The sequence below is a fragment of the Hippocampus guttulatus genome, chromosome 21 (assembly GCF_054856545.1).
Source record: "Hippocampus guttulatus isolate MCC_2025c chromosome 21, RoL_Hgut_1.0, whole genome shotgun sequence".
NCBI lineage: Eukaryota > Metazoa > Chordata > Actinopteri > Syngnathiformes > Syngnathidae > Hippocampus > Hippocampus guttulatus.
The window spans coordinates 10,113,529-10,140,017 of record NC_141281.1 but is presented as its reverse complement, the minus strand read 5'-3'; the positions used below and the strand labels follow the sequence as shown (position 1 = coordinate 10,140,017).

The following is a 26,489-nucleotide window of genomic DNA, read 5'->3' as shown; positions in this document are numbered from 1 at the left end:
ACCTTTTGTATGATGTCCATCTCCTCCGGGCTCAGGTCTCGGTCTATCGAAGAGATGCTCTCCATACTATTCTTCCGGACGATGCCTGACGCAAAAGGGTTGGCGATGATGCCGGGAGACGCCTGCCAACGGATATTTAGCGTGAGCCCGTGTGTTCCCGATCAGTCAGATCAATTTACAGAAGGTTTTGGTACGAACATTGGGCTCCTGGTGAGGACTCGCCTCCGCCGCGGGCACTTTGCGAGGGTCGAAGCCGTCGCACACCAGCATGACGAGGGAATCGCCCACGGCCCGCAAGACTCGCACGGCCTCCGTGTGCGTCATGCCCAGCAGGCTGTGGTTGTTCACCTCCAGGATGCGCATGCCCACCTGCAGCCGGCTGTCCCGGGCGGCAGCGCCACTTGAGCTCACCTTGTTTTGAAAGGAGACATATTTTCTCGTGTTTGTGAAAGAGGATCCCCCTGGATTTTTTTTTTTTTGGTGTGTGTGTGCCTTAATAAATGACATTGGCATTTAGAAACTGCATTTTGTATTTCTTTGGGTAGTCGCTGTGTGATATTCAAATTGGTTTGATGAACCGAAACCTTTGTATGGGATGAATGTGCAAAGAACACGGAAATCAGGAAGAGGGCAAACTCTATTTCACAGCAATGTTCACCAAAACAAAATCACAATCAATTTCCAAATATATAAATCTAAATCCAAAATCCAACACCCAAAGATGAAAATCCACATACAGATTAAAAAAAAAAGAAAGACGCACATATGACACCCAAATGTCAAATTCTACGTCATAATTGGAGACTAAAATGTCAACTTCAAATTTGGATTCAAATTCAAGAAAAAAAAAGTCATTCAAAATTCCAATTTGTATTCAAAATAATAAAAATACCAAAAAAAGCTAAAAACTCAAAGTTCACATTTTTAAATTCCAATTTAAACATTCAAGATGCCAAATCTGACATATCAATGTCAAATTTAACATTGAAATTTGAAAGTAAAATTGAAAATTCAATCCAAATCAAATCAATAAACTCAAATTAAACCAAATCGAAATAAATAAACGGAAAATCAAAATTCCACATTTCAATTTCTAAATCGATCAATTCTAATTCCAATGAAAATTAAATTGCATACACCTGGATTAAGCTCAAGATTCAAAAGCAAATTCTGATTCAAATTTAAATTCTGAAGTTCTAGCCCAGGACAGTCCACGACCATGACGATTGAGGGGCGCACCTCGAGGATTTGTGAAAGGCGAGTGGCGACCGCTCGCCCAACAAAATCAAGGTACTGCTTGCCAGTTAAGACGATACTGCACATCTCAATTTTGATCAACTCCTACCTTGGATATGAAGATGCCCTCATCAGTTGAGTCAAAGGGATTTCCTGCGTGGCCTTTAGCTCCTCCACGTATACTGATCCCCAATTTCTCCCCTGGCTGCTTATGGATCACAATTTCCTAGAAATGCCACATACAAGACTTAGAGGCAGCATCTCCACCAACGCTCCAGTTGTCCCGAGTTCACGGCGGGACTGACCTGCATCCCGGGCGGTGAGGGATCTCTGCGCACCAACATCCGAATCTCCTGCTTGTTGGCCAGCAACGCCCGCACGGCCTCCTGGTGCGTCGCGTGGCGCAGGTCGATGGCGTTCACCTCCAGGATGCGGTCTCCCACGCGCAGCCCGCTTTCGCACGCCAAACCGTGAGGGATCACCTGGGAGCATGTAATATCCATCCATTTTTCGAAACTGGTTGTCCTCATTCGGGCGAAAACCTGCCATCTACGCTAGCATTCGCATCGAAGGGCAATTTGGAGCCTCTCGGCACGCCGTGATATTTGGAACTGCAGATGGAAAAATAGTTTTACCTTTGAGATGAACACCCCGGGTTCGTTGATGCCGAACGGGTGGCTGGCGTGGTCGCTGCCCCCGACGATGCTCAGGCCAAGGGGACCGCCTGACTTGACCAGCGTCACTTCCTGTCAAATCACATTATTTTAATCATCATAAAAGCATGACAAAGTACATGCTTACTAGAGGACTTAAAGGGTTCTATTTTGTGTTGTTTCTATTGTTTATGCTAAGGGGGGGGGGCACACATACTTACAATCGGGCCAGATTTGAGCATTTGCCCACCCTTGCAGTCAAAGTCAGCAAAGGCTATACTCCTTTTTTTTAAATTCTCCCCCAATTCGCTCGAAAAACTGTCCGGACTGACAATTATAAATCATAACCCTGTTCAATATTAAAAGTAGGGTACACAAATACCAAATAACGGCGTGCGTGAAGTTAGCAGATAAGCTAACAGTTAGCCTAGCATCTTTTGTGGTTTCTTCTATTAATACTGTACTTCCTCTTTTTCCTGCCTTGTGGTACAGTGCTGGCTCTCATCGGTCAGTGTTGGTCTTTTGTCAGGCGTTATTATGGATGTGGAAATGGAAGCACACACCTTGTAGTCTCACTCATTGGAAAAAAAAAAATCACAGATGATGCTAAACATTGGTATGTGTGTACCCTGCTTTAGACGTTTCTAGTTATTATGCAATCATACTTATTTCGACGTTTACTCCAGTGTTTCCCAACCTTCACATTTTGTCACTAGCGGGCAGAATCCTGATTTTCAGTTTTTAAAAAAATGCCAATTTGAGTTTTGTTCGAGTTGGTATTACACCTGAGATTGCTATCACACACCGTGGCTCACAAATACCAACAAACAACCCCGAAATCATGTTTAGTCATTTGTCAGATTGATCATATTAGGACATACAGGGTTTCCACTTGACACTAATATTTTACATTAGGAAAAAAAAAAATACAAAATACACTCAAATACAAAAAGTGCACGTTAATTATGCACCTTAAAACTGCACGTGATCTTGTGGAAGACCATTTAATTTTTCCGACCGTTACTATACATAGTTGAACAAAAGATACACTCAATAATTTTTGGAACAATTAGACTAAATTGGGAAAATCTAGTTGGGAATCACTGGTTCACTCCACAATCCATCAAACGATTTGTTTTCATACCATGCACCATCCTCTTTCAAACTGGACAGCAGCATGTATCATGTCGAAGCCAAATAGAAAAACCTATTAACTGTCTAATCGGTATTTCAACTAGGCCGTCATCTACTTTCCGGATGGCGCCGGCCTTTATTACCTCAATGGGGTACTCATCCTCCATCCGACCCAGGTGGTTCCCCTGCAGGCCCTCGTCGTCTTGATCCGGAGAGTCCGAGGGCTCCGGCGGCGGCGGGGAGTGGGCCCGCTGCCGGGACTGGCCCGGCGAGCGCGGGGCATTGGGGTCTCGCTCCACCAGGAGGGCGATGGTGGGGGAGGTGCCGGTAAGGAGCGCTACTGCCTGGTCATGTCTGGCCTCTGTCATGTCTACACCATTGATCTGGATTTACAGTGAAAAACAACCGAAGTTTTGTTTCTTTCTTTCTTTCTTTTTTGACTAGGAAAAACAGCAGTCTTTAATTTTGTACCTTATAAAACCAGAGTGCTAACAGAATTAAGCAGTACAACGGTATATCATGATTTAATGCTGGGTTTCGATTCATTGTGCTGCTCCTTCTGGTGTGTGTGCTGGCGTTTTCCATTATGTGTGATAGTGGTAAGCTAGTGCACCCTTCTCAAGGCAATATTCACTGGTTGTTTTCCAAATTAATTGTCTTTGTTTCATGTTAGGTTGGACAGTCAACTTTTACAAGGAGTGGCTTCAACTTTTTGAATCGCGCGAAAGTTAGTGAACAAAGCAATTATATATTGTTTGTATTTTCTAGTTGATTTCATCAGCTCTGCACTTATCAGCAAGGCAATCCAGTCTCCACATTTAGAACCAAAAAAAGAACCAAGTGGAGTAAAGTGACCATTTTTCAAACCGCTACTTGAGGATCATTGACGTGATGTCTTCATAAATCAGCCATCAAGCAGCAATGGAATTATCTTTCTTCACTATTTTGAAGATCAATTGTGTTCTTCTTTTAATCATAAATGGTTTATTAGTATCTTCAAATATAGAGAAAAGTTTTGTAGTCTATTAAGAATTAAGAATTATTTTTCGGACACCCTCCCTTCTCATTCTGCCCACCTTTGCCTTTTTTGACGAACCGTGCAGCCCATGTCAAATATAATTATATAGTACGGTATTATTTATTTATTTTTTGGTCATGTCACGGACCGCTAAAAATGGACGGTGGGCCGCAAATGGCCCCTCGTCCCTAGTTTGGACACCACTGGCTTCATGGCTCTGTTTGGGTGAATTGTACATTATATGCCAAACTGCTACCTCTGCAGTGCCGATTGTCATCGTAAATGAAATTACCACAGCCTTGTGAGACCACCATGCAAGTAAATCACGGCGTCTCATCCAACAAAGTGCATTATTTGAGTAACTATGGTATGTAAACGCATTGGTAATGTGTTGACATTTTGTGTGGTTTTGATGCAACGCCGGCTCTCAGAAATAAAGGCTCAAAAGAAAAGCAGGGAGACAGCCAAGCAAGTGGGAGCCTGACTGAGAAAACCTCTCTGAAAATACACACAACTACAAATTACTTCTTCGCCGGTTGCCTTTATTGACTTAAAAACACAAGTGGGAGTGTGCCGACTCCAAAAGATTCGCTTATAAATCCACAAAGGCAAGCAAGCGCCAGTTTGCTCAAGCACGTTAAATTTGGAGAAAATACAGCTTTCAGCAGACAAGCAGAGGTCAGCGCTGGCCCAACAGTATCGCCGCTTACCGTCGGCTGACGCGCCGACACCACGCCCACAACCACCGACACGCAAAGGCAAGGAGGGAACGCGACAGTGAGCGTGAAGCAAAAGGGTGAAAAAGGGAAGAATGAAAGTAGAAACCGGAGGAAGTAAAAAAGATAAAGTGCCTACTCTGCAGACGTTCACTCCCAAAAGTGCTTGAAATGAAGTTACAATGCGTGCCATTTGTCTGTGTAGTTCAGGTTAAAAAAAAAAAAAAAAAAAAAAAAGACAAACCTAAGTTGCGCAGGTCAAAATAAAACTTCTGCAAAACCTCCAAATGTTAAAACAGCTCCTGTAAAAAGTGCCGAAACTATGTGAGTTAAAATAAAATGGGCGTCAGAACCCCGCAATTGCGGCAGGCTACAAAATAAAAATAAAAAAGATAAAAATGACAATAAATAAAAATAAATAGATATCTAAATAAATAAATAACTTGATTTTGGGGAGACCAAACGGAAAAAAAGCACCCCTTAAAATTAAAAAATATGGTCAGATTAAAAGAAAGGTGCCCTTAACCCCATGAAAAATTACAAAGGTTTCTGTAAAACTATACGACTATAACACCTCTAAAAGTTAGGCAAGTTAAAATGAGACCATCATAAAATCTTAAATGTTGTGCAGGTTCAAATAGACTAACCTTAACTCCTAAAAGTTAAAACAAATATTTAAAAAAAAGCTAAGTAAAATAAACAGTAACAAAATCAAACAAACAAACAACAACAACAACAAAAACTACAGAGTTGGTCAAATCAAACAATAACACTAGTTAAAAATCAAATTACGGTGTAGCCCCTCAAAATTTCATCTGGACCGGCGTCCTATTGAGGTCAAAGCCTAGCCTATAAATACAGGAAGTCACTTGTCATCCATAGATGCTAAAAGTGTAACAAAAGGCCTGGTTGGATGAAAACCCCTTAGGGTGGGGAGAAAACCACTCACAGAGATGACCCTGTCGCCAATCCGTAGCGTGCTGTCTCGGTGGGCTGCTCCCCCCTCTGCAATGCGAGAGATGTAGATCCCCTAAAAAGCCAAACAAGCGCACATAGAAACTTATTTACTCATCCCACCGCTTCTTTGACAAGTTAAACAATCGGCCAATCAGATATGATGAAACCCGATTGAAAAAACAAAGTGTGTCAACACACACATGAGCAAAGTTCACAGTCAAACCTCCCAAAAATAACTTTTTCCTTTTCAACTTACAACCGGTTCCGCCTAAAATTCTAAAAGTCGTCTCTCTCACACGAGTTTGAAGGGGAGCCCCTTGAAGACTGGCCGGCCCCAATATAAGCCTCGACTACCCACCGTCCACTTACGGTGAACCTATCATGTGTCCGGGGCTCGCTATTCATATCTCCGTCTCCCTGGCGACGGCGGGGTAACGCCGCAGCCAGAATTGGAGCAGCTCAATGACTGACAGTTACGACAAACACTTTTTTTTTTTTGTAGGGAGTGACTCAGCCTTCCCAACTCCCCACAATTGACACAAATTGAAGTCTTAGAGAACATGTGGGTTGTGGAGAGTATTTATTTAGAAAATGGGCTCGCAGGGACTTCGAGCCATGAGTGGTTTAATGGGCTAAGCCACAAAACTGGTGTATTATTGATTCATGTTTTGACTTTCAGTATTGATCTATTAACGTCCATAACGACACAATCGAATTATTCATAGTAAATACTACAAGACAACAAATATTAGTAAAGTGTGGCCATTGACCATAAAAGTGCCTGGCATTGAGCAGGTGCAGAACTTGTTTTTTCCATCCTCCAAGGCACTAGGGGGCAGTATGCTTTATTTTATTTCCAAATTACAAAAGTGTCAAAAACTCCAAAAGTTGTGCAGGGTTAAAAAAGACTCCCCTAACACCCCCACCCCCCAAAAAAAGGAGAACACGTGCATGTCCAGGTTAGAAATGCGACAGCAGAACGTTTCCCTCGAAAACTGTGCAGGTAAAAATAAATCCACCTTAAACCCTCACTGGTGAGAGATAAAAACAAACATTAAAGCTCCAAAAATTGTCCAGGTTAAAAGAGACTAACCTAAAACCTAAACAGGGGGGAAAAAAACTACCATAAAACCCCCCAAAGTTAGACTGCTAAACCTGAAACGACAGTAAAAACCGTAAATATATAAATCGTCAAAAAACTCCATTGATTTTTCTCTCTATTGTCCAGTCAAATACGAAAACCTAGTCTAAATAAATGTGGGGCGGGGGGTGGGGGGAGGTGGGGCAGACACGCAACACAATTGAGATCAACTGTAACAAAAAACAAGTGGTCTCACCGTGTCCCCGGTACGGTACGGCGTGGATCCCTTCCCTCCAGCGATGCTGAAGCCCAGCCCCCTGTCGTTGCGCACCAGGCAGGTGGAGAGGCGCTGCAGGGGTCCTAAACCGGCCCCCTGTCCGTGGCCGCCCTCGAAGACCAGCCCGCTGCTGCTGCTGCGCCTCTCCCGCGGGAAGTAGTCGTCCTCGGGCCTGAGCGGCGTGGTCGTGATGGCGTTCTCCGGCTCCACCATGCGCTCGCGAAGCACCGTCATGGAGACTGCGGCCCCGGAGCCGCGTAGGGCCTCCACGGCCGCGTGGTGTTCGGCCTCGTGGAGGTCCACGCCGTTCACCTGGGATCGTCCGCAAAGTTGAATTTTAAATGAATCGCACTTTAAGTACTTTTTGGCTAATTTCCAATAGTCAAGTGAAGTGGTAATACAGTATTCCAAATGTGCAGAATGTTACAGTGGCTTAAACCTTTTTTTCTTCACTCCAATTTTGTGAATCATTTAAGTATACAGTATATATTTTTTCTCCTACATTTAAGCACACGGTTTAAACTGTGCATAATGTCAAAGTGGCTTGAAGGTTTCTTAAACCAAGTGAAATACATTTTTACTTTAAATACTGTACAATTCAGTTGTATTTAACCTTTTTTTGTACATTTGCATTGAATCTTTTCAGAAATATTTGCTTTTAAACAAGGAGAGGAGGGCATGTCAAACTCATTTTTGTCATGGGCCACATTATTGCCGGTATGACTGAAACTATATGAAGAAGTCAAGAATAACGTTTTATTCAATTATTGTTGAAGTAACTGTAATGAGGGGTTTGGTCACAAGAAAATATTGACAAAGTATGTCACTGATTTATTACATGTGAAAATGTGAAATTTTCGTCCAGATTTTAGAGAGCATTGTGGTGGTTGTCATCTTTGATTCGCTTTTCGCCGGCCACTTAAAATGATGTGGCGGGCCACATCTGGCCCCCGGGCCTCGAGTTTGATCTCAGACATACATTTACATACATTTCATATTTGAATTGAAGCATTATATCAGTAGTTCTTCCCGTATTTTAAGCGCTGTATAAATATTTTTTTTAAAACGGCATCACAATTATATTAAATATAATTTTTAGGGATAAAACTTTTCATGTTGGTTATCGGGCTAGGACGTTGACAGCAGAGTATTTTTCAAAGTGTTGGCAAATGTTATTAAAATACATTTTTATATTTTTTAAACTGTTCTACCTCAAGCAGTTTGTCTCCCACTTTCACTCCTGCTCTGGCAGCCGGACCTTCTTCAGAAACTCTGGAGATGAAAATCCCCTGAGGTCAAACGGGAAAAAAAATATTAAATACGTCGCCAGTATCCTCAGCTGTGTGCCGGCCAGGAAGTGGGTCTGACCTCGTCGTCCCCCTTGTACGGCGTGGACCCTTTCCCGCCAGCAATGCTGATGCCGAGGCCGCCCGTTTGCCGCAGGATGGTTAAAGTGTGCTGCAAATGGATTAGATTAAGATGAAAGCCTTTTCCACGACAGACACAAATGTTATCATCTCCGCTTTTGGAAGCGCTCTTCAGAGGGATTCATGTGCATTACGTAATCTTGAGGATTTAAAAAAAAATAAAGTGAGATACACCACTCATGAAAAGTTGGGGACATTCAGTTTTTTGGGTGAATTCTTTTAGGATGGGCCGAAAATGAACTATAACACACTTCATTTGACCTTCTCTAAACATCATTTGTTTACCTTTACAACAGAAATAGGCCCTTTTTTTAAATCTCTTTTTAAATGTTTGGGGAAAAAAAATCCATTCACTTTTTTGCCTTCATCCGGATGACACCCGTTGTGGATTTTGTTGCCGTGCAGCAATTTGATCAAAAAAGTAGCGAAACATTGAACTGGCGGTTGCGTGTTGAAAAGTGAAGAAAAGGTCAAACGAAGTTCACTGGAACAATTAGAGTCCATTTTTGGTTCATTCTCAAATTTCACCCCAAACTCAGATATCCCTTTTTTTTTGTGTGTGTGAAGTGTAAATATATTAATATGATATGTCAAACCTAACCATGTATGTTCACAAAACATGCATAAATAGGAAGGGCGTAAAGGAGGAGTAAAGAAAAGTATATTCTAGGACTATGCACAAGACTAAAAGAACCATGCTGCGGCGTTGAAAATCCATTCGACATATCCCCCAAAAACCAAAACAACGAGACGCTAAAAGACACACAGCACACACAATTTGATTCGAATGATTCAATTCAAAAGGAAGGGAGCATCTGCGTTCATCCCGCTGGGTTTGTTGTTCTCTTTCAGTGTGCCTATTTAACCCGAAAAAACAAAAACAAAATTGTGGAGAACGACGTCCGGACCGTTGTCATCCATTTGCGGGAGGGGACAACGCAAATGAGGAAAAGCCTAAAACAAGAAGCAAAGCGGCGGCAAGCAGGAAAGATGGCAGGAGAGGTGGCAGAACATGAAGCAAATCAATAAAATGTTTTTTTTTTTTTATGTGTGCGAGTTAATATTTTGGGGGTGTCTGACACGTTAGTCGTAATCACACGACGAAGGGTGAACAAAAAAGACGTTTGTCTCTGCTTTCAGGTTCTGCCACGCTCACCGGACAGCGCAAGTGATTTGCTTTGATTGCGTCCTGGATTTTCAGTGGCATTTACAAGTGAGTGGGCAGGCGGGGTGAGCAAAAGAATAGACAGGAAAGCGAAGGTACAGACCTCTTCCTCCTCAATTCGAGCAGGTTCAATCAGCAGATTATTGACTTGATCAAATGACACCCCCTGTTAGGGACAGGAACCAGCGACAAGCATGCGGATTAGTTAGGCCCCCCCAAAAATAATTTTTCGAAAAAAAGGCTTGCACTCACGCCAATAACTCAATTAAATAAAGAGTCACAAGGACACTTTTTAGTGGGAGTGCGTCCCCGCTTGGAAGCCAAAGCGCGCTCGCACCCCCCAACCCCCCCCCCCCCCCCCAGCCACCAGAAGTCAACACCAGGAGACATGGAGAGACCAAGAAAAAAAGCAAAATCGGACGAGAGAAGGAAAAAAATAAATTGGAATGAATTAAAGCTTCCATTCCGGAATCCACACGGGCGCCCGACAGATTTTGCCACAACTGAGAAAATACGCCTTTTGGAAATCAATTGTAATCTAAAAGTTCCGATCTTTCCGCAGAAAAGACCGATCGTTTGAGAGTATTTGTAACTTATTTAACAAAAGTGCCCGAGTAGAATAGACATCATAAACCAATATCAAAATTGAGAGTTAAAAGCTCCGATATGATTGAGACATATCACATAAATCTGTCATCCCAGTGGAAAGGAAGTCATTTTCTAAACAAAAGGCATAATTATTTTGACTTCAAAATGGCGCCGCGAGAGTGGCTGCCTTTCAAGCGGCTCCTATATTTTGTTGTTCTACTTCTTCCTTTCATAACTTTGCTGCTGTGAATTGGGAATTTCTCCATTGCGAGACTAATAAAGGTTTCCTTATCTTAATTATGACCACATTTTATTAATTATTTATTTCGACAAAAGCTGCTTTGTTTTATTTTATTTCATTTTATTTTTAGAAGCCCGTCAGTTGACTCTTCCCAAATGGTTATACAACTCCCAATTCAGACCACAAGGTGGTATCAAAGCACTGCTTTTGTCCAAATGGAAATTTAGACAAATTTGGCTGCATTGTTTTATTCATTTTTTTTATTCACCTGTTGAAATATAACTTTCTCACTTCAGTAAACCGTGACCCAAATATTATAATATAATGACGTTATCCTGGAAAAATACAACTATATACTGATAAGATTTCGACTTTTCATCATTCCAGTTTTTCTGACTGGAAGGGCGACAGCTTTTTTTTTCTTGAAATTGTGAATTTATCATAACAGTGTGCGGGTTTTTTTTCCAGGCAACTTTTGAATGTTTGTGGCAATACCAAATCAATAAATAAAATAAAATAAATAATAAAATACAGATTAAAAATAAATAAATAAAAAGCCTAACTGAATTTCCACAACAACAAACACACTCAATGCCGGGCCAAATTGCATCCCCAGCTCTGCCTGAAGATCTTCTGGTTGGTCCGAGGCGCACATACACACGTCCACACAATACAGACGAATCAACGTTTTTCTTGAAAGTGAAGAATCAGCAGAAATCTTGCAAAATAAACGGTTGCTCATTTGAGTTCTTCGAATCTAGACACACACATGCACGCAACACACGAAGCGTGTCAAGTGACACCAGTAATTAGAAGCCATGGCCGCTAACCCGGAGAGCGAAATGTTTAGTGGTGCTGAAGGGCGTCAGTGATGTGGCAGAGCAAAAGATTCAGCTTGAAGCTGCTCGGCTCAGGGGGGGGTGGGGGGGAGGAATATAACATCATTTGTTATGACACCGATTTAAACCAACATGGAGGATTTGGATAGATGTACAGAAGCCTGACGAAAATATGTACTCTAACCAAAAAAGGCAAAATGATGTCATCCTACCTTTACTTGACTGGAGTTGACGTGGTATCGGCTGTCTTCCAGCTCCGACATCTCCATCCTGTGACGCAACAGAGGGGTGCCAACGTCCTCGTCGTCCTCCTCCTCCTCCTCCTCACGCCCGTCCAACTTGTCCTCGGTGGGTGAGCCGAGGACGTCGGGGTTGAAACCCTGCAGCAGGGCCGCCACCGTCTCGGGTTTGGGCAGTTTGGTGATCTTGAAGTGCTTCTTGTAGTGTGGCGTGTCTTTCCGGATGAGCCGCTGCCTCTCGGCCGGGAAGGGGGGCCTGTCGTCCTCGTCCTCGTCCCCGTCGCTCCTCTCGCCGTCTTCCTCCGCGTCGTCATCGTCCCCGCTGCGGATGATGGGTTCCTCGGCAAAGTGCACGGTGGGCTGGAGGAAGGAGACGCTTCAGGTTTTGGAGTTGACAGACAGAAAGTTATCGCCCTGGGCAACGGATCCATTTTAGCACATACTGCTCCCTGGTGGTCAAGAGTCAAATGACCATGAAATTTATCATGATGCACAAATTATTCAATATTGTACTATTTAACTGTGTATGCTAATTTTCTTCTTTCTTTTTTTTTTTAAATAGGGATGTTTACAACCACTTTTTTCAGACTGCTCACAGACACAAATACCGAGTACTTTGGAGCCATAAAATTACAATTAAGGCAATAACAGATAATTGCGAAGCAAGACCTTTAGTTCAATGATTCATCCGATGTGTCGAACCACCACAGTGTAGCGCCAGCTACTGGCAAGGAGGCACAGTGAATGTCAAATGTTTTTTTTTGCTTTAAGTATCGGTGCCTGATATCGGCAGCGAGTAGCCAATATAATATGATACAATATAATAATTTATTTTTTATTGTACATCTAACAACAGCCGCCGCTGAAACGAAAGCACTTTACATCTATCATCTAATAACAATAATATAACAACAAAAGAAAGTGAAACTAACAAACCCCCAGAAAACAAGAGAACAGTGTCAGTCTAGTGTTGAGTCGAAAAAAATATCATGAAATAATCCTGAAACGATACCTGCCATATGTACTCAGAAAAAAGAGCTTTTTTTTTGGAGGACCGGATTACATAAATGGCATTTCCAAGAAAATCAAATCCATATTTTTGGGTGAATTTTACTTTTAAGGCCATCACGCCCAGCCCTAAAAGGTGGATGTAATCACCTCAATGTACTCCACCTCCATCTCATCCAGGTCGTCCTCCACGTGATGGGAGTGGCCGTCCACGAGGTCCTCCCTCTGGGAGGGCACGGCAACTTCTCGCCTTTCCTCGTGGGAGGCGGCCGACAGCGTGCTGTCGGACACCTGCGAGTCGTGACTCTGATTTGAAAGGTCGCTGAGCCGTTTCTCCTGAAACCGCAACACGTCAGTTAAAGAAAGCAAGTGGCTAGCGGACAAGACGTCAGTCAGTTGATGGGGCTTTTATGTTACCGGCACATCTGAGGAATGATCTTCTCCCTCGGGCCTGGATGCGAACACTTCGTTCCGTCGGTCCTCGATCACTTTTTTCATCACCTTGAGCTCGCTGGGATGAGGTGTGGCTCGACGTTGAAGGCCCTGGCAAACCCACAGCAAGTTCAGCAGGGTACACACTTGGGCCTGACCGTTTTTAGCTCTTTTAAAATTGGCAACATCCACCCATCCATTTTTTGATTCGCTTATCCTCACAAGGGTGGCGGGGGGTGCTGGAGCCTATCCCAGCCGTCTTCGGGCAGTAGGCGGGGGACACCCTGAACCGGTTGCCAGCCAATCGCAGGGCACACAGAGACAAACAACCATCCACGCTCACACCCACACTGAGGGACAATTTAGAGCAGGGGTCCCCAAACTACGGCCCGCGGGCCGGATACGGCCCGTCAGCACATTTGGCCCGGCCCTCTAACCCTCCTGTTGTCCTCGGGTCAAAATGACCCATCACTGTGTTAAAAACGCCCCAAAAAACCCCTAAATGATAATTTTTTAACTTGAAATGTTATGACTTTTCCTAGATTGGCCCCAACTGCAGAAAAATTGAAATGTTGTTTTTATTCACATTTCCATGGAAGCTGTACAAAAAAAGTACAAAGGTGGTCTTTGGGTCAAAATGACCCATGACGCAAATAGGGTTGAAATCAAGGTCACAAAGTTATTTACACACCATAGAATGTTTCAGTGTTTTAGTTGTGTCTCAGATCAATTAGTAGAACACATGAACAAGACAGTAGCAGACATAAACAAGACAAGATAGGTGGCGTTCTCGTAGGTGGCAGAACTCTTTTTTTGTGGATTTCAAGGGGCTATAAAGGTGCTACAGATGACAGGACTCCAAATTCTCTCTGTGCTGACGCCATGAGTGTGCATTATGACATTGAAGAGGCTCTAGAGCTGATTTTTTCTGCTGTCCAGCAAGATTGAACTTTTATCTGTTAAGATTGTGCATGGCACAACAGAAAGTTAATGTTCCGTGGCTTTTTTTTCTATGAAGAACCCAGAGAGAGTTATTTAGTTATTATTTATTTCCTGTTTTTTCTGTGAAGAACTCAGAGAGGGTTATTTAGTTATTATTTATTTCATTAATAGTGTTATTATTTGTTTCCTGACTTTTTTTCTGTAAAGAACCTGGAAAGGGTTATTTGGTTATGTGTGGCTTTCTGGAAAACAATACATTTTTTAAGCTCCCCTACGATCCTCACACTTTTTCTGTTACAAACTGACACCGGCCCCCCCATCAGAGAAGGGAAAAGTTATGTGGCCCTCACAGGAAAAAGTTTGGGGACCCCTGATTTAGAGCGTTCAATCAGCCTGCCATGCATGTTTTTGGAATGTGGGAGGAAACCGGAGTACCCGGAGAAAAGCCACGCAGGCACATGGAGAACATGCAAACTCCACAGAGGGAGGCCGGAGCTGGAATTTAACTGGGTATCTCTGCACTGCGAGGTTGACGAGCTAACCACTGGACCGCCGGGCCGCCCAATCGGCAAAATTAATTAATAAATTAAAAGGCCTACTTTTTGCTGTCCCCCCCCCCCCCCCCCACCACCACCACCACCACCACACACACACACATTAAGATTACATCGTTAGAAAAAGATAATGAATGACATTCAAAATCCACCCCGTCCCTAAAATAACCCACATTTTCCCTGCTGTTATTTTTATACACATTAACACTTAATGACTACATAAGACAAAAAAATAATGACATTTCAAAATTCCCAACCCCATACCTGTCAACTTTTCGGAGCGCCAACCTGTATAAACTACCAAAAAAATCCTTATAACATACCAAAGCATTTTATATGTCAAAATAACGGCAGAAAAAAACCCACGAAACTTTCAATGATATTTATTGTACATCTCCGGTTAGACATACCGTGGAAAGTTACCGGAAATGAAAGCATTCGAGTAGACTAGCACCATTCTGGGCAAAAGCAAACGGAACTACCTGTTAGGGGGAAGTAAAAAAAAAAAAATTTAAAAAAACGGAAATTTTCAGAATCCGTATGATTTGTGCGATATGGCCATATACGTAAGATTCACCACAAAATCCGTATGAACTATGGCTAAACCGTATGAGTTGACAGGTATGCAACCCCAAAAATAAAGAAAGAAAGAAAGAAAGAAAGAAAGATTTCCACCCTTAATCTGAACCGCTCATCCTCACCAGGGTCGAGACCGTACTGAAGCCTATGATTCAATAGATATTTATTTTTTTAATTAATCATCTGTTATCAGAATTTTCGTCACCCAAAATGTCCGAATCAAAAAAATCCACTTGGTGGGGGCAATGTGGTTCAAATGTGTGCATTTGCCCTCCTTTTGCATACAAAGTCAGCAGAGGCCAAATGATAAGTCTGTGTTTGTCTGTGCTTTAACAACAGAGCGAGCATCTTTGCGTTTGTGACATTGCATTGTTCCCGTTCCCTCACCCTGCGCTCGGCGGCGGCCTCGTCGTCCTCCTCCTCGTCCTTGGTCTCTTCCTGGAATTGAATGACCGACACTCTGTTCAGGTTGCTGTCCGTCCAGCTGTCGTCCACGCTGTTCTGCAGCAAGTTCTCTGCGGAGAAGAGTGCGTAATCAATACTGTGATCCACCTGCCCCCAATCACACGGAGAGAATGAAAAAAAAAAAACAAAAAAAAAAAACAAACACTTGATCATTGGTTTTAATTTTGGAAAAAAAACAGGTGCATCCACTTGAAAGGAAATGTAATATTTACAGCTCTTCGTAGAGGATAAAGAATACATGCTTGTGTGTATTGTGACCTGTCTGTGTTGCCCCAACAATTCATCTCCTTAAAAAATATGTCATACCTTTTAAGATTTTGTAACTAAAAACAATATCTTTACCGTCTTGTACTGTTTGACTTTTTAACACATTTGGAATCAAAATTTCTGTTAAAAAAATGAATGTGACAAATTGACATGATTTTTAATTGAAAATAAAATGTGCAATATCTAAAAAAACAAGATGCGCTTCATTCTCACCAAGGCTTGGGGAAGGCTGCTGAGGCAACAGGTAGCAGGTCAACACTTTCTCGCCCGTGCACTCGTCATCCTCAGTTTGGAACTTGAGCATCGGCTGCGACTGGTTCTCCGCCAGCCACATGGCCTTCAGATTGAGGTTCGTCAAGGCAAAAGGCAGGTTTTGTAATCTTAGGCAACCAAAAGAGAACGAGGAAAAAAATAAAGAAGACAAATTAGTCAGGGGTAACCACAACTGCTACGTTATTGGATGCCCACTTGAGAGCGTAACGTCACCTGTTCCCGGCCACGTCCAACACGTGCAGCTCGGTGGCGTCGGCGAGCTCGGCGGGCAGCTTGGCCACGCGGTTGTCCCGCAGCGACAGCACATTGAGGCTGGCGCAGCCACCCAGCTCCTTGGGCACGGCGCCCAGGCGGTTGCGGTCCACATTCAAATTGGTCAGCTTCTTCAGCTTGCCCAGCGAGCGAGGAAGGGTCTTTGGATGAAGCAGAAGGAAAAAAGAAAATGGTGGGGGGGGGTTTTCTACAACTGTAAGGTGCACTTGAAAGTCCGACTGCTGTCTCAACCAATCCCCACATCCCCACATACCCGCTTGGGCTACGGCAAGTCATGAGGGACAAGCATACTTTGCATTTTGAAATACAACAAAAAGATCGCCAACAAAACACATCCCAGCCCGACCACATAACCAACATGAGTGAGGTGCCGCTCATTTTCGACATCCCAGTGAACCACACTGTGGTGAAAAAGGGGACCGGTACTGTAGCGATACGCACGACGAGGTGGGAGTAGTCACTTGTGCTTGGTTGCCATGGTAACGGACAGAAAATGATGATCTGTGACTCCACGTGGTAAATAATCAATACACCTTGTTCATCCAGTCAGCTTAAAAAGTTACCTGGAGGAGGTTCTCGGTCAGGACCAGCTCGGTCAGGTTTTCACACTCTCCGATGGAGTCGGTCAGGTGGGTCAGTCTGTTCTGGTCCACCTTGAGGATGGACAGCTGCTTCAGACAACCTGGGGGAGACATTGCAGATGTCAAGCTCCTTTTCTTGACGAGTCTTCAATACTAGTTAAATATTTAAAGATTTTTTGAAATCATAATAATCATACACAAGGGCAATTATGTAATAATGATGGGGTGCTACATTAAAAAAAAAAATATATATATATATATATATATATATATTGTCACATGTTACTGGTCTGTAATAGCCGCACACTTTCAGTAGGTGGCAGTGCAGGCTACTTAAGAGACATGAGCAGAGCCGAACTGAATCGTTTGACTTTGAGGCAATTCATTCAATTATCCATATTTCCGCAAAAACAAGCTATCCTCCTCTTCGCTTGCATGAAGTATTTATTCCCGGGACCTGCAGTTTGGTGATTGTGTGTCGAGCGAGCATCACTTAGAAAAAGTCACCTATGGTGTCCGGAACCACCTCCAGCAGGTTCTGCGTGAGCAGGAGGTCTGTGAGGGCCAGGAGGCCGTCAAGCTCGGAGGGAAGCTCCTCTAGGCGATTCTCTGACACATCCAGACACACCAGTTTCCGGAGATTCCCTAGCTCCTAAAAACACAGGAAAAATAATAATAAATTCTGGACTTGGGTTGTAAAGCATTGAAAATTCATGATTAACTTTTACAGAATGTTCTGTAAATTTCCAAGGAAATTAAATTTGGGAATTTTGGAACAAATTGAAAACTTTCCATGTGATTATAATATTCATTGAGACGACTCAACTCCTCTCAACTCATCAGTGCGGTACTAATATCAGTCATTCTTCGCAGAGGATAAAGAACGTGACTGCAAGTCATCTGCCTACATATTGCCGGAACATAGATGCTATTTAGACTTAGCATTGACCTTCGCTATGTGGTTGCTTTAAATGATAAGTATATTTCTCTTTGTTTTTATGTTCCGTCTGAGAATTTCGCAACCTTACACAGGACCTAAAAAAGCCCATCTTATGTGTATTTCTAATGAGGAATAATGTCGATATCGACATCGTTGAGTGTTCAAACCAACTCACCGGCGGTAACGAGGACAACTGGTTGCGGTCCAGCCAAAGCTCCCTCAGGTTGGGGAGTGCGCCGAGTGTGTCCGGCTGGGAAGTTGGACAAATAACGAGTCGGCTGTTTTTCTGAAAACTCAACAGACATTTGCATGGCGACATGTTATTGCGTGGAAGTTAATTACCAACACTTCCAGTTCGTTGCTGCCCAGGTCCAGCTGTTCCAGTTTCACCAGGAAGGACAAAGACCTGAGAAACAAAGCGGTAGAAATTAGTCTGGGTTAAAAACAAACTCACTTTTACACACGGTGATGACATAACAATCATTTCAAATGCGCCGGCAGTATGCAAGGAATGTTTTTTTTTTTTTTTAAAGATCAGACGCTGCACCTTATACTGAGATGAGGGTGTGTAAAGTCGAGCTCCACCCACCAAGCATAGACAGTACGTGACCAAGATATTTGTTATGAAATTAAAGCCTGAAAGGGGATAACTAAAATGTATTCATTTTTTCCCCCGTTCGTGTTTTATACATTTTTCTCTAAGGAACTGAGAAAATGATTGATTGAAAATCTGGATTTTTTTTTGTTTGGTTTGTTTTACAATTTTAACTCCAATTTCAAAAAGGACATTTGTGTCGATAAATATTTTGTTAATTTATTCAAATTCAATGCTAGATATAAAATATGAGAATAAAGTAGCACAAATTCAGATTGCATTTTATGAGAATCGTCATCATAATCACAATATGGTCGTGGTATTCCCAAGGCAACATTTTATGAGAAACATCATCGTATGACCATAAAGGCTTTCTAGGAATAAAGTCATAATGACATAATTTGGGGGATGAATTCATAATATTGACATTCAAGGCTTAACTTGATAAGAATGCACTCACATGATGACAATAAAGGCTTACAATTTTGAGAATAAAGTCACAACAATACAAACTGCTTAATTTTATGGAACTGAAGCCACAATCATTTCTGACAGGAAATGACATCTACATTTGAACACTTTTTAGCCCTCCTCTTTGAATGATGTGGCTCATGTGTCCCATTTAAAACTCAAATGCCCCCCCCCCCCAACTCCCCAGGATTTGCCCATGGGCGACACCTACGTGGGCAGACACTTGAGCAGGTTCTCCCGGAGCTCCAGCGTCACCAAGTTGGCCAGACTGCGAGGAGGAGAGGTCGATTAGTCAGATGGCAGGCCAGGTCTGTTCATATGGGCAGGCTGGCGCGGGGGGGGGGGGGGGGGGGGGGGGTTCTCCTCCATCTGTCTTGCCCCCCCCCCTCCTCCTGCCCCACAGCCAGTTGACCAATGTGGAGGTTACAATAATTCAGTGGTTCTTAACCTTTTTAGAGGTACCGAACCCAAGCAATTAATATGCACATTCACCGAACCATTCATGAGTGAAAAATAAATATATATTTTTTTAACAAATTCAAAATACAAAAAAAAAAAAAAAACTTAATTTTTTTTTAAAAAAGAAAAAAACATTTCAAGAGATAAGTATACTTTTTTTTTTTTGTACGACGTAATATCACAACAGTCACACGTTGACTACTAAGCAAACTCAATTTCCCACAGCACTGATTGGACGAGCAATGTCATGTGATCATCTGCAGCCAGTGATGGCCAAGCGTAGAGGGGTGCGCCAGTCAAACGTAAAGCCCCCGCGAGCGGGTGCCCGCACGTACTTTCCGATGTCGCCGGGCAGAGTCTGCAACGACACCTCGTTGAGCGCCAAGTGAGCCAGCGCTCGCAGTTGAGTGAAACCGTCGGGCAATCTGTGACACAAAAAAAAGAGGGATGGCGGGGAGAAGCGGCAAGTACAGTATTACCATTTGTATGGTTGCATCCGCTTTCAAAGAAAAAAAATAAATAAGAATTGTCCCCCAGGGGGGGGCAGCTCACGTAAAAATATGCCTGGTTTTTGAATACCACATTTGATAGCTAAGCGGACACTCCAGAGAACCAACCGGTTGCGCGCAGGCCGTCAAAGTCACGTTTGGATAACACCCCTTTGATTTAATGCAGGGGCGGGGGGGGGGGGGGGGGGGGTTATGTGTGCATTGTCGCATTAACGCAGTGCTCACTCTCGGGCTCCTGTTCAATTATTACACACAGGATTTCCTGTGCGGTGGAGCGCTTAAAAGCAGCGCCGTTACATACTCAGCATTGAGTAGACTCCGTGCGTGCAGACACATAGATGCATTAAAAACCTCCCGGCGCATCTAAAGATCAACGCTGTGGAGGATTGCCTGCGTGCTTTTTACTGCAGCGACTGGGCCCCCTACCCCCGTTCTACTGAGCTTACCTGGAGAGGGGGTTTCCGCTGAAGTCGGCGATCTCCAAGGCCCGGCAAAACTTAATGCTCTCGGGGATCTCGGGAATGTCTGCGGAAGGACGGAGGAGGAGCAGATATATTGGGAGCGCTTCGGTAGAGCAAAGAGCATTCGAAGTTGCTCCTAAACACAACCAGATGGGCCCGGCGCGGGAATGTCACGGGAGAAGCAAAAAAAAAAAAAAAAAGTGAGATGGTCACATACAAGTGATGCTATACAGGTGCTATTTTCGTCATTAAAATGACCTGATGTGTCATTAATCCGTTCGAATCTCCGTCCCCCGCCTCAAAAAAAAAAAAAAAAAAAAAAAAAAAAAAACATTTTGGGAGGTGTTTTGGAATAGCACTCTTATTATTGGACTACCGTATTTTCTGGATTATGAGGCGCACCTTCAATGAATGGCCTATTTTGTCATTTTTCTTTGGACGCACCGCATTATTATAAAACGCAATCTACAATACATCCACTAGATGGAGCTACACTCAAGGAAATGCCAACAGAACACCACACTACATTACACCCCGATTTAAAAAGTGACAAGAAGAAGTCAGTAAAACGTACTTAACTCATTCACTCCCAAAGACGTTTTTAAACGTCTTTTCAGACATGGTCTAGAATTCGCTGGTACTGACTGAGTTTTAATAAAGCAGCGACACAGTTCACTTAACCGACAGCAAGTTAGAACATTGACTCGTTCACGTCAAACTCTCTTGCCGCTGCTCTCTTTCCGTGTTCAACTGCGGAACCCGATTGCCTTAAGTTTGAACTCTGCGTTGTAAGTGTGTCTCTGGCAAGGAGCCATTTCGGGGTTGACATATTACCGTAATGACCATACGCAAGGCGCATCGGATTTTAAGGCGGGCTGTGAGCTTTTAAGAAAATAGAAGGTTTGTAGGTGCGCATTTTGGTGCAGAAAATACGACATATAAAACAGAGTAAAAATTTAAAATGAGTATCTGTTGGCCAAGGTGGGCTGACCGGAAGGAGCAGCACAATGAATGGAATGGCAGCATTAAATCAGGATGCATAAACGGTCTAATTCTTTACATTCCATTTAATCTGTTACTCTTTGTTTTTAATAAAATGACAACATTATGTAGTGCTATTCTTCCTTGTTAAAAAAATAATAATAATAAAAAAAAAAAAAGTGACGCAAAATGTAAAAGTACCATTTCTGGATATGTCCAGCTCCACCAGCTGCATGAAGTTGGCCACTTCAGGGGGCAGTCTCTGGATCTCATTGTCGCTCAGGCCCAGTTTCCGGAGGTTCAGTAGTCGGAAGAAAGGCTGCAGAGGATGACACACTGGATGTCACACATTGGCTCATAAAACACAAAGTTCAGGCAAGAAGAACAATCAAGTATAAGAAGGGGGGGGGGGGGGGGGTAGTATTTGTTCAGGATGTACAGTGGGCATCTCAGGTCATTCCCTGTTTGTTCCTCTCACGGCAGAGTTCCCAACAACAATACAGAGAGAAGCCACAAGCGAAATTTTGCTATTTAAGGCTCACCCGAGAACAAGAGAGATTTGATATTGTGAATGGAGGTGGCAGGCCTTCGGATGAGAGTGCAGAGGGGGGAGTGCCAAGTGCGGTGACAGGTTTCATTCCGCCCCTCAGCCACCTTGTGCCATCTGTGTGTGTCGTCTGCTGTTTGAATGGACCGACCCCGGCACCCAGGCGAGTGTCGTAGTGTTGTTTGCATACAAGATGACTGAGGGGGGAGTTAGCGGGACAATTACACCACATTTCCTAATTCTCAAAATGCGGTTGTGGCTACATTTCCAAACTGACAGGCGGGTGAGGAAATGGGTGAAGGGTGGAAGGGTGGAATGTAAGGTGGGGGGGCCTGAGAAAGACACAGATTGGGTGTCGGCTTATTATTAAGCGCCGGTATCGAGTGGCGGGAAGGGGAAATGGAAGACTGGAGCAGCCAATCAGGCAAAGAGATCACTACAGTCATGTTAACAACACGGCAAATTGGCCCTTTTTAATTCAAATAGTTTTAAAATGTGAATTCTTTTTTTTCTTCTGGAGCATAGAATATAACAGGCGATATTAAACAGGCATTTTATTGACCCGAATGAACCTCAATGTTCCTTTCAAAACCCGCCATCTGGACTCAACTAAATCATCTAATTTGGAAGAAAAAAAAAAGCTTTGTATTTGTGCGTTCTTCAGCTCTCTTGATATCATCCATTTGTCATTAGGGGCTGTAATAATGCCATGAGCCCTCACACACGCACACACACACACACACAAAGATGGCCATTCACTGTGAATGAAACACGAAAGGCTTTTGGGAAATAAATAGAAAGCGTGAAAACAAAAGTTTTTTTTAAAAAAAACATTGAATATGCCAGCATCCAACTCAAGCAATGCAATATTTTCATTCCTATTTATTTAATTATCGATTGGTTTTTAATCGCTGGTCAGTTGGAAGTTAGTGGTGGGATTTAGCGGACCGCCAACAAAGCCACAGATGCTCCCGGGGGCTCGCTTCAAGCTTCGGACGGCACCGTGTTTGCTGAGTGAGATGGCGCGTTGTTGCGAGCGGCGGCGCTTTTACAAAGCGGCTCGTTTGATTAGGGAAGGAGGTGACGACGTGAATCGGGGGAGGAGGAGGTGGTGAGGGGCTTTGAAGTATCAGCAGAGGGGCAGCGTGCGGTCTTGAAGGCGCCAGTTAGAATAGCAAACAGAGTATTTTTGAATAAGAATCATACTCTAATTTGTCAAAATATTACAGCTTTCAAACTAGCAACATCGCATGTGCGCCAGCATTTTTTTTTTTGTGGTCAAAATCAAATCATCGATAAAACATTTTATTTGTCAACTTACATTAGTAAGTTGATTTTGAATTTGAGTGCTGGGACAAGTTGGCAACCGGTTCGGGGTGTGCCCCGCCTACTGCTGAGAACGGCTCCGGCATTCAGCGGTGTTGAAAAATTCTGAAGTGTTTCCTTGGAATGAGCACAGCGGGAAATACGGCGCTCGACCCCCCGCACGTGCATCTGAACTTGGATTCGCCGAGAAAACGTCCGCGAGGGAACTGTCAATTCACACAGTGGAATGTTTGTCATATGGCTCCCGAGCGTGCCGGTTTGGAAATCAGCTAACCAGGAAGGAGACCGTGCGCTAACGGCTCGACAGTCTGCTCTGTTCAACAGAGGAGGCAGTGTTCCAGTGAAGAGAATCCGTTAGGCCTTTCACACACACACCCAAAAAATGTGAAATCAAAGCCACGGTGAACGAGCCCTCGCAAGGAATTCGACCCAAGCACAGCTGCTTCTGCCCAAAATGGCCGACTATTTATTCAATATCAGGCAGGGGATCCGGGTTAGTGTCCTGTTATGATAGAAATGTCTAGCCACTGTCATTGGCTAACTTTCTTGGGCGGTAAGTTTTATACACCTTTATTTATATAGTGCTGAACAAAATAACAATTCAAAAATACAGTAAAAGAACACAAGACATGGACAGTCATGCTAACCACTATTCCTGAATACGCCTTGTTGTTTGAAGCAGTTCTAGATGAAAGAGGAGGGAATCAAAGTGTCCTTTTACCAGTGGTTCGCAGACGTCATGCTCAAAACGTGCATGACGTCCCGACAAGCCGGCTACAAGCTAGGTTTGAAAGGGCACCGTTCCTGCTTCTGATGGGTGAATTTCCTACTCAGAGTTGGGCAAAGTATGAACACTGAAATTCTCCCACAAAAATCTGATTTACATTAGTTTATTCGAAAAATATATATACATATACAGTGGTACTTGAAGTTACGAACGTCTCTTCATACGAAATTTTTAAGTTACGAACAGGAAAAGTTTGCCTCTTGTTACGAAAGAAATTTCAAGATACGAAAGGTAAAAATACAGAGTTTCCTGAACGCAACATACTTATAGCTGCTCTGCCATTGGCTATTACCCAGCATCTTCCTGGCGTCCCATTGGCTAAGAGGGACCGCTACCGTACGTGTCTGTGTAGATAGAGAGATATGTGTCGATGCAGCGTCCTAGTCATTGGCCATGAGGCGTTCCAGTAGTTTTGCGTAAATGTGGATCACCCAGAAAAAGTGTTCGGGCGATCGCTCACTATGCTAACGTTTGCCTCGGACATTTTCGAAGGTTTGTTAAAAGCCGACAAAAGCAAACGTCCTTGGACCAGTTGTCACATGAACTAAAGAGGGCAAAAAACGATGATGCAGTTCAGTTAAATGACCGTCATTTTGATTCTTCATTCTTTGTTTTTTACATTATGCACAACTCTCTTTATTGTGCCGTAATTGATTTTGTAACATGTATTTGTTACATATTTTGATGCATTTTTTATGCTTTAGAAAACATTTATGTCTGAATTTGGGGGGGCTTGGAACGGATTAGGGCATTTACATGGAAAACGCGTCTCGACTTACAAAATTTTCTCATTAAGAAATTTCTTCCAGAACAATTAATTTCATAAGTAGAGGCACCATTGTAGTTTAATTAAATATGCCAGAATTAGCCAGGAGGCTATTTTTCAACTGTAGTCCCCAATGATGGCTGTTCTAACGCAAAATGGATGACTAGCAATGCGTCCTTCAGACTCATACATCTTCTTATAAGATAAAAACAGCCCTAATGAACCTACTGTGTACTCCATCAAAATGACATCAGCAAACTTCTAAAACCCTGCATTTATTTAATCTTTTTGTTGTTGTATCTCCATACCTCGCATACGACCTGTGGCAGTACAATTCTGATTCAAAGCTTTCCATGGCTGCAAATCCTGGTGTGTGCGCACCCCTCCCCGAACTGTCCATCCAATGCTAAGCGCTCCACGGTGATGCAGCCTAGCGACGCACACTGAAAACAACAATGCAGCAGCAGGAGGAGGAGTGGGGAGGGGGTGGGGGGTGCACATGCTTCTTGAAACAGGACGGGGGACTCCTCACGGGGCTATGACTGACTGGATAACTTTGTCCGAGTGGCCCCTCATTACCGCAGACTATTGTCAAATCCATGAATGATGCCAGAGATGCACATTGAGAAAACAGAGCAGAGGTCAAAAATAGTTTTCGCGTAGCGATTCCGGGAAGTGTGTTGGAAACCCCACTTGCAATTTTATTCAGAAATGGCGTGTGAATCCTCAAGAGCCGATGCTTCGCTGAAATGCCGCAGATTTAATTGTCAAAACGTAGCATGTGATGCTCGAGGTCGGAATCGGTCAAGGGATGTGGGAAGGAGGCGCTAAAATAAATCTAGGATTTTTTTTGGGGGGGTGAACGTGGAGCTTTCGGATGTGATACACAGCTCCCAAAACATCCCGAATAAGATGAACAATTTGAAGTGTCGATGGGTTGAACTGGTCAAGAAATATACACCAAAAATGGGTAAAGCATTCAAAACAGTTGGGAGTTTTTGTGCAAAATTTTTAACGAGCTGAATTAGTTCAGTGGAATGTGTGAATTTGTAACTCCTCAAAATTATCGGGTGAATTGTAATTTTCATTTTGGAATATGATTCCCGGTGCTCCTGAAAGAGCTCTGAAGTTGGAACGATTTTGAATCGGTCAAGAAACGTGGAAAGACGAGGCAAAAAATAATAATAATAATAATTAAAAAAAAAAAATACAATTAAAATCTCCCACCTTAACCCTTTCATGCACCCTGGAACCTGACACCATGATAAGCTGTCCACTGTAGTCACCGCTGTCCCCGAATGGATTAATTTGGGAAACTCATGAAAACTTCTCATGTGTCCTGACCCATTTGAAAGTTCTAATATATATTTTTTTTTAATAGGATGAGAAATGTGGAGTGGAGAGACGTGCAGAGAATATTGCAATGCAATCAAATGCATCTTTATTTTTTTCGCGCTTTTGGAACAAAGCGTTTTAGAAAAATCACGTTTTCAAAGTTTTTGCTCTCCAGCATTCACACAATCCAACCGTTCTACACATGGATGCCACCCTAACCCCTCCTTTTGTTACTCCTCTCTCCGGATTCCCTCCTTTTTCTTCGGACCAGTGACAAAAGCCAACCCACAGGAGACTGTTGATCTCCCTCGCTGACCACCCCCCCACCCCCTTTCTCGACCGTTTGGGCCTATCCGAGGGATTCCTT

At 43.2% G+C, this 26,489-nt stretch overlaps 1 protein-coding gene across 7 annotated transcripts in view; it reads right to left on the bottom strand.

Annotated features, from left to right (window-relative positions):
- The window catches only part of scrib (scribble planar cell polarity protein), a 54,024-nt gene that overhangs the window by 16,896 nt on the left and 10,639 nt on the right, over positions 1 to 26,489 (bottom strand). For 6 of the 7 annotated variants that reach the window (XM_086101629.1, XM_086101623.1, XM_086101626.1 and 3 more), the window contains exons 2-26: positions 21,563 to 21,680; positions 20,366 to 20,444; positions 19,746 to 19,835; positions 19,163 to 19,219; positions 18,228 to 18,291; positions 18,061 to 18,135; positions 17,453 to 17,597; positions 16,928 to 17,046; positions 16,305 to 16,504; positions 16,032 to 16,198; positions 15,474 to 15,601; positions 12,997 to 13,122; positions 12,730 to 12,915; positions 11,545 to 11,931; positions 9,768 to 9,830; positions 8,441 to 8,530; positions 8,284 to 8,361; positions 7,052 to 7,384; positions 5,707 to 5,787; positions 3,167 to 3,406; positions 1,872 to 1,982; positions 1,542 to 1,718; positions 1,346 to 1,462; positions 199 to 411; positions 3 to 122 (exon numbers count right to left, since the gene is read on the bottom strand). In XM_086101629.1, the coding sequence (XP_085957755.1) occupies positions 3 to 122; positions 199 to 411; positions 1,346 to 1,462; positions 1,542 to 1,718; positions 1,872 to 1,982; positions 3,167 to 3,406; positions 5,707 to 5,787; positions 7,052 to 7,384; positions 8,284 to 8,361; positions 8,441 to 8,530; positions 9,768 to 9,830; positions 11,545 to 11,931; positions 12,730 to 12,915; positions 12,997 to 13,122; positions 15,474 to 15,601; positions 16,032 to 16,198; positions 16,305 to 16,504; positions 16,928 to 17,046; positions 17,453 to 17,597; positions 18,061 to 18,135; positions 18,228 to 18,291; positions 19,163 to 19,219; positions 19,746 to 19,835; positions 20,366 to 20,444; positions 21,563 to 21,680 (3,564 nt within the window). The remainder of the gene's footprint in view (positions 1 to 2; positions 123 to 198; positions 412 to 1,345; positions 1,463 to 1,541; positions 1,719 to 1,871; positions 1,983 to 3,166; positions 3,407 to 5,706; positions 5,788 to 7,051; positions 7,385 to 8,283; positions 8,362 to 8,440; positions 8,531 to 9,767; positions 9,831 to 11,544; positions 11,932 to 12,729; positions 12,916 to 12,996; positions 13,123 to 15,473; positions 15,602 to 16,031; positions 16,199 to 16,304; positions 16,505 to 16,927; positions 17,047 to 17,452; positions 17,598 to 18,060; positions 18,136 to 18,227; positions 18,292 to 19,162; positions 19,220 to 19,745; positions 19,836 to 20,365; positions 20,445 to 21,562; positions 21,681 to 26,489) is intronic. The other variant, XM_086101622.1, reaches the window with a different exon arrangement.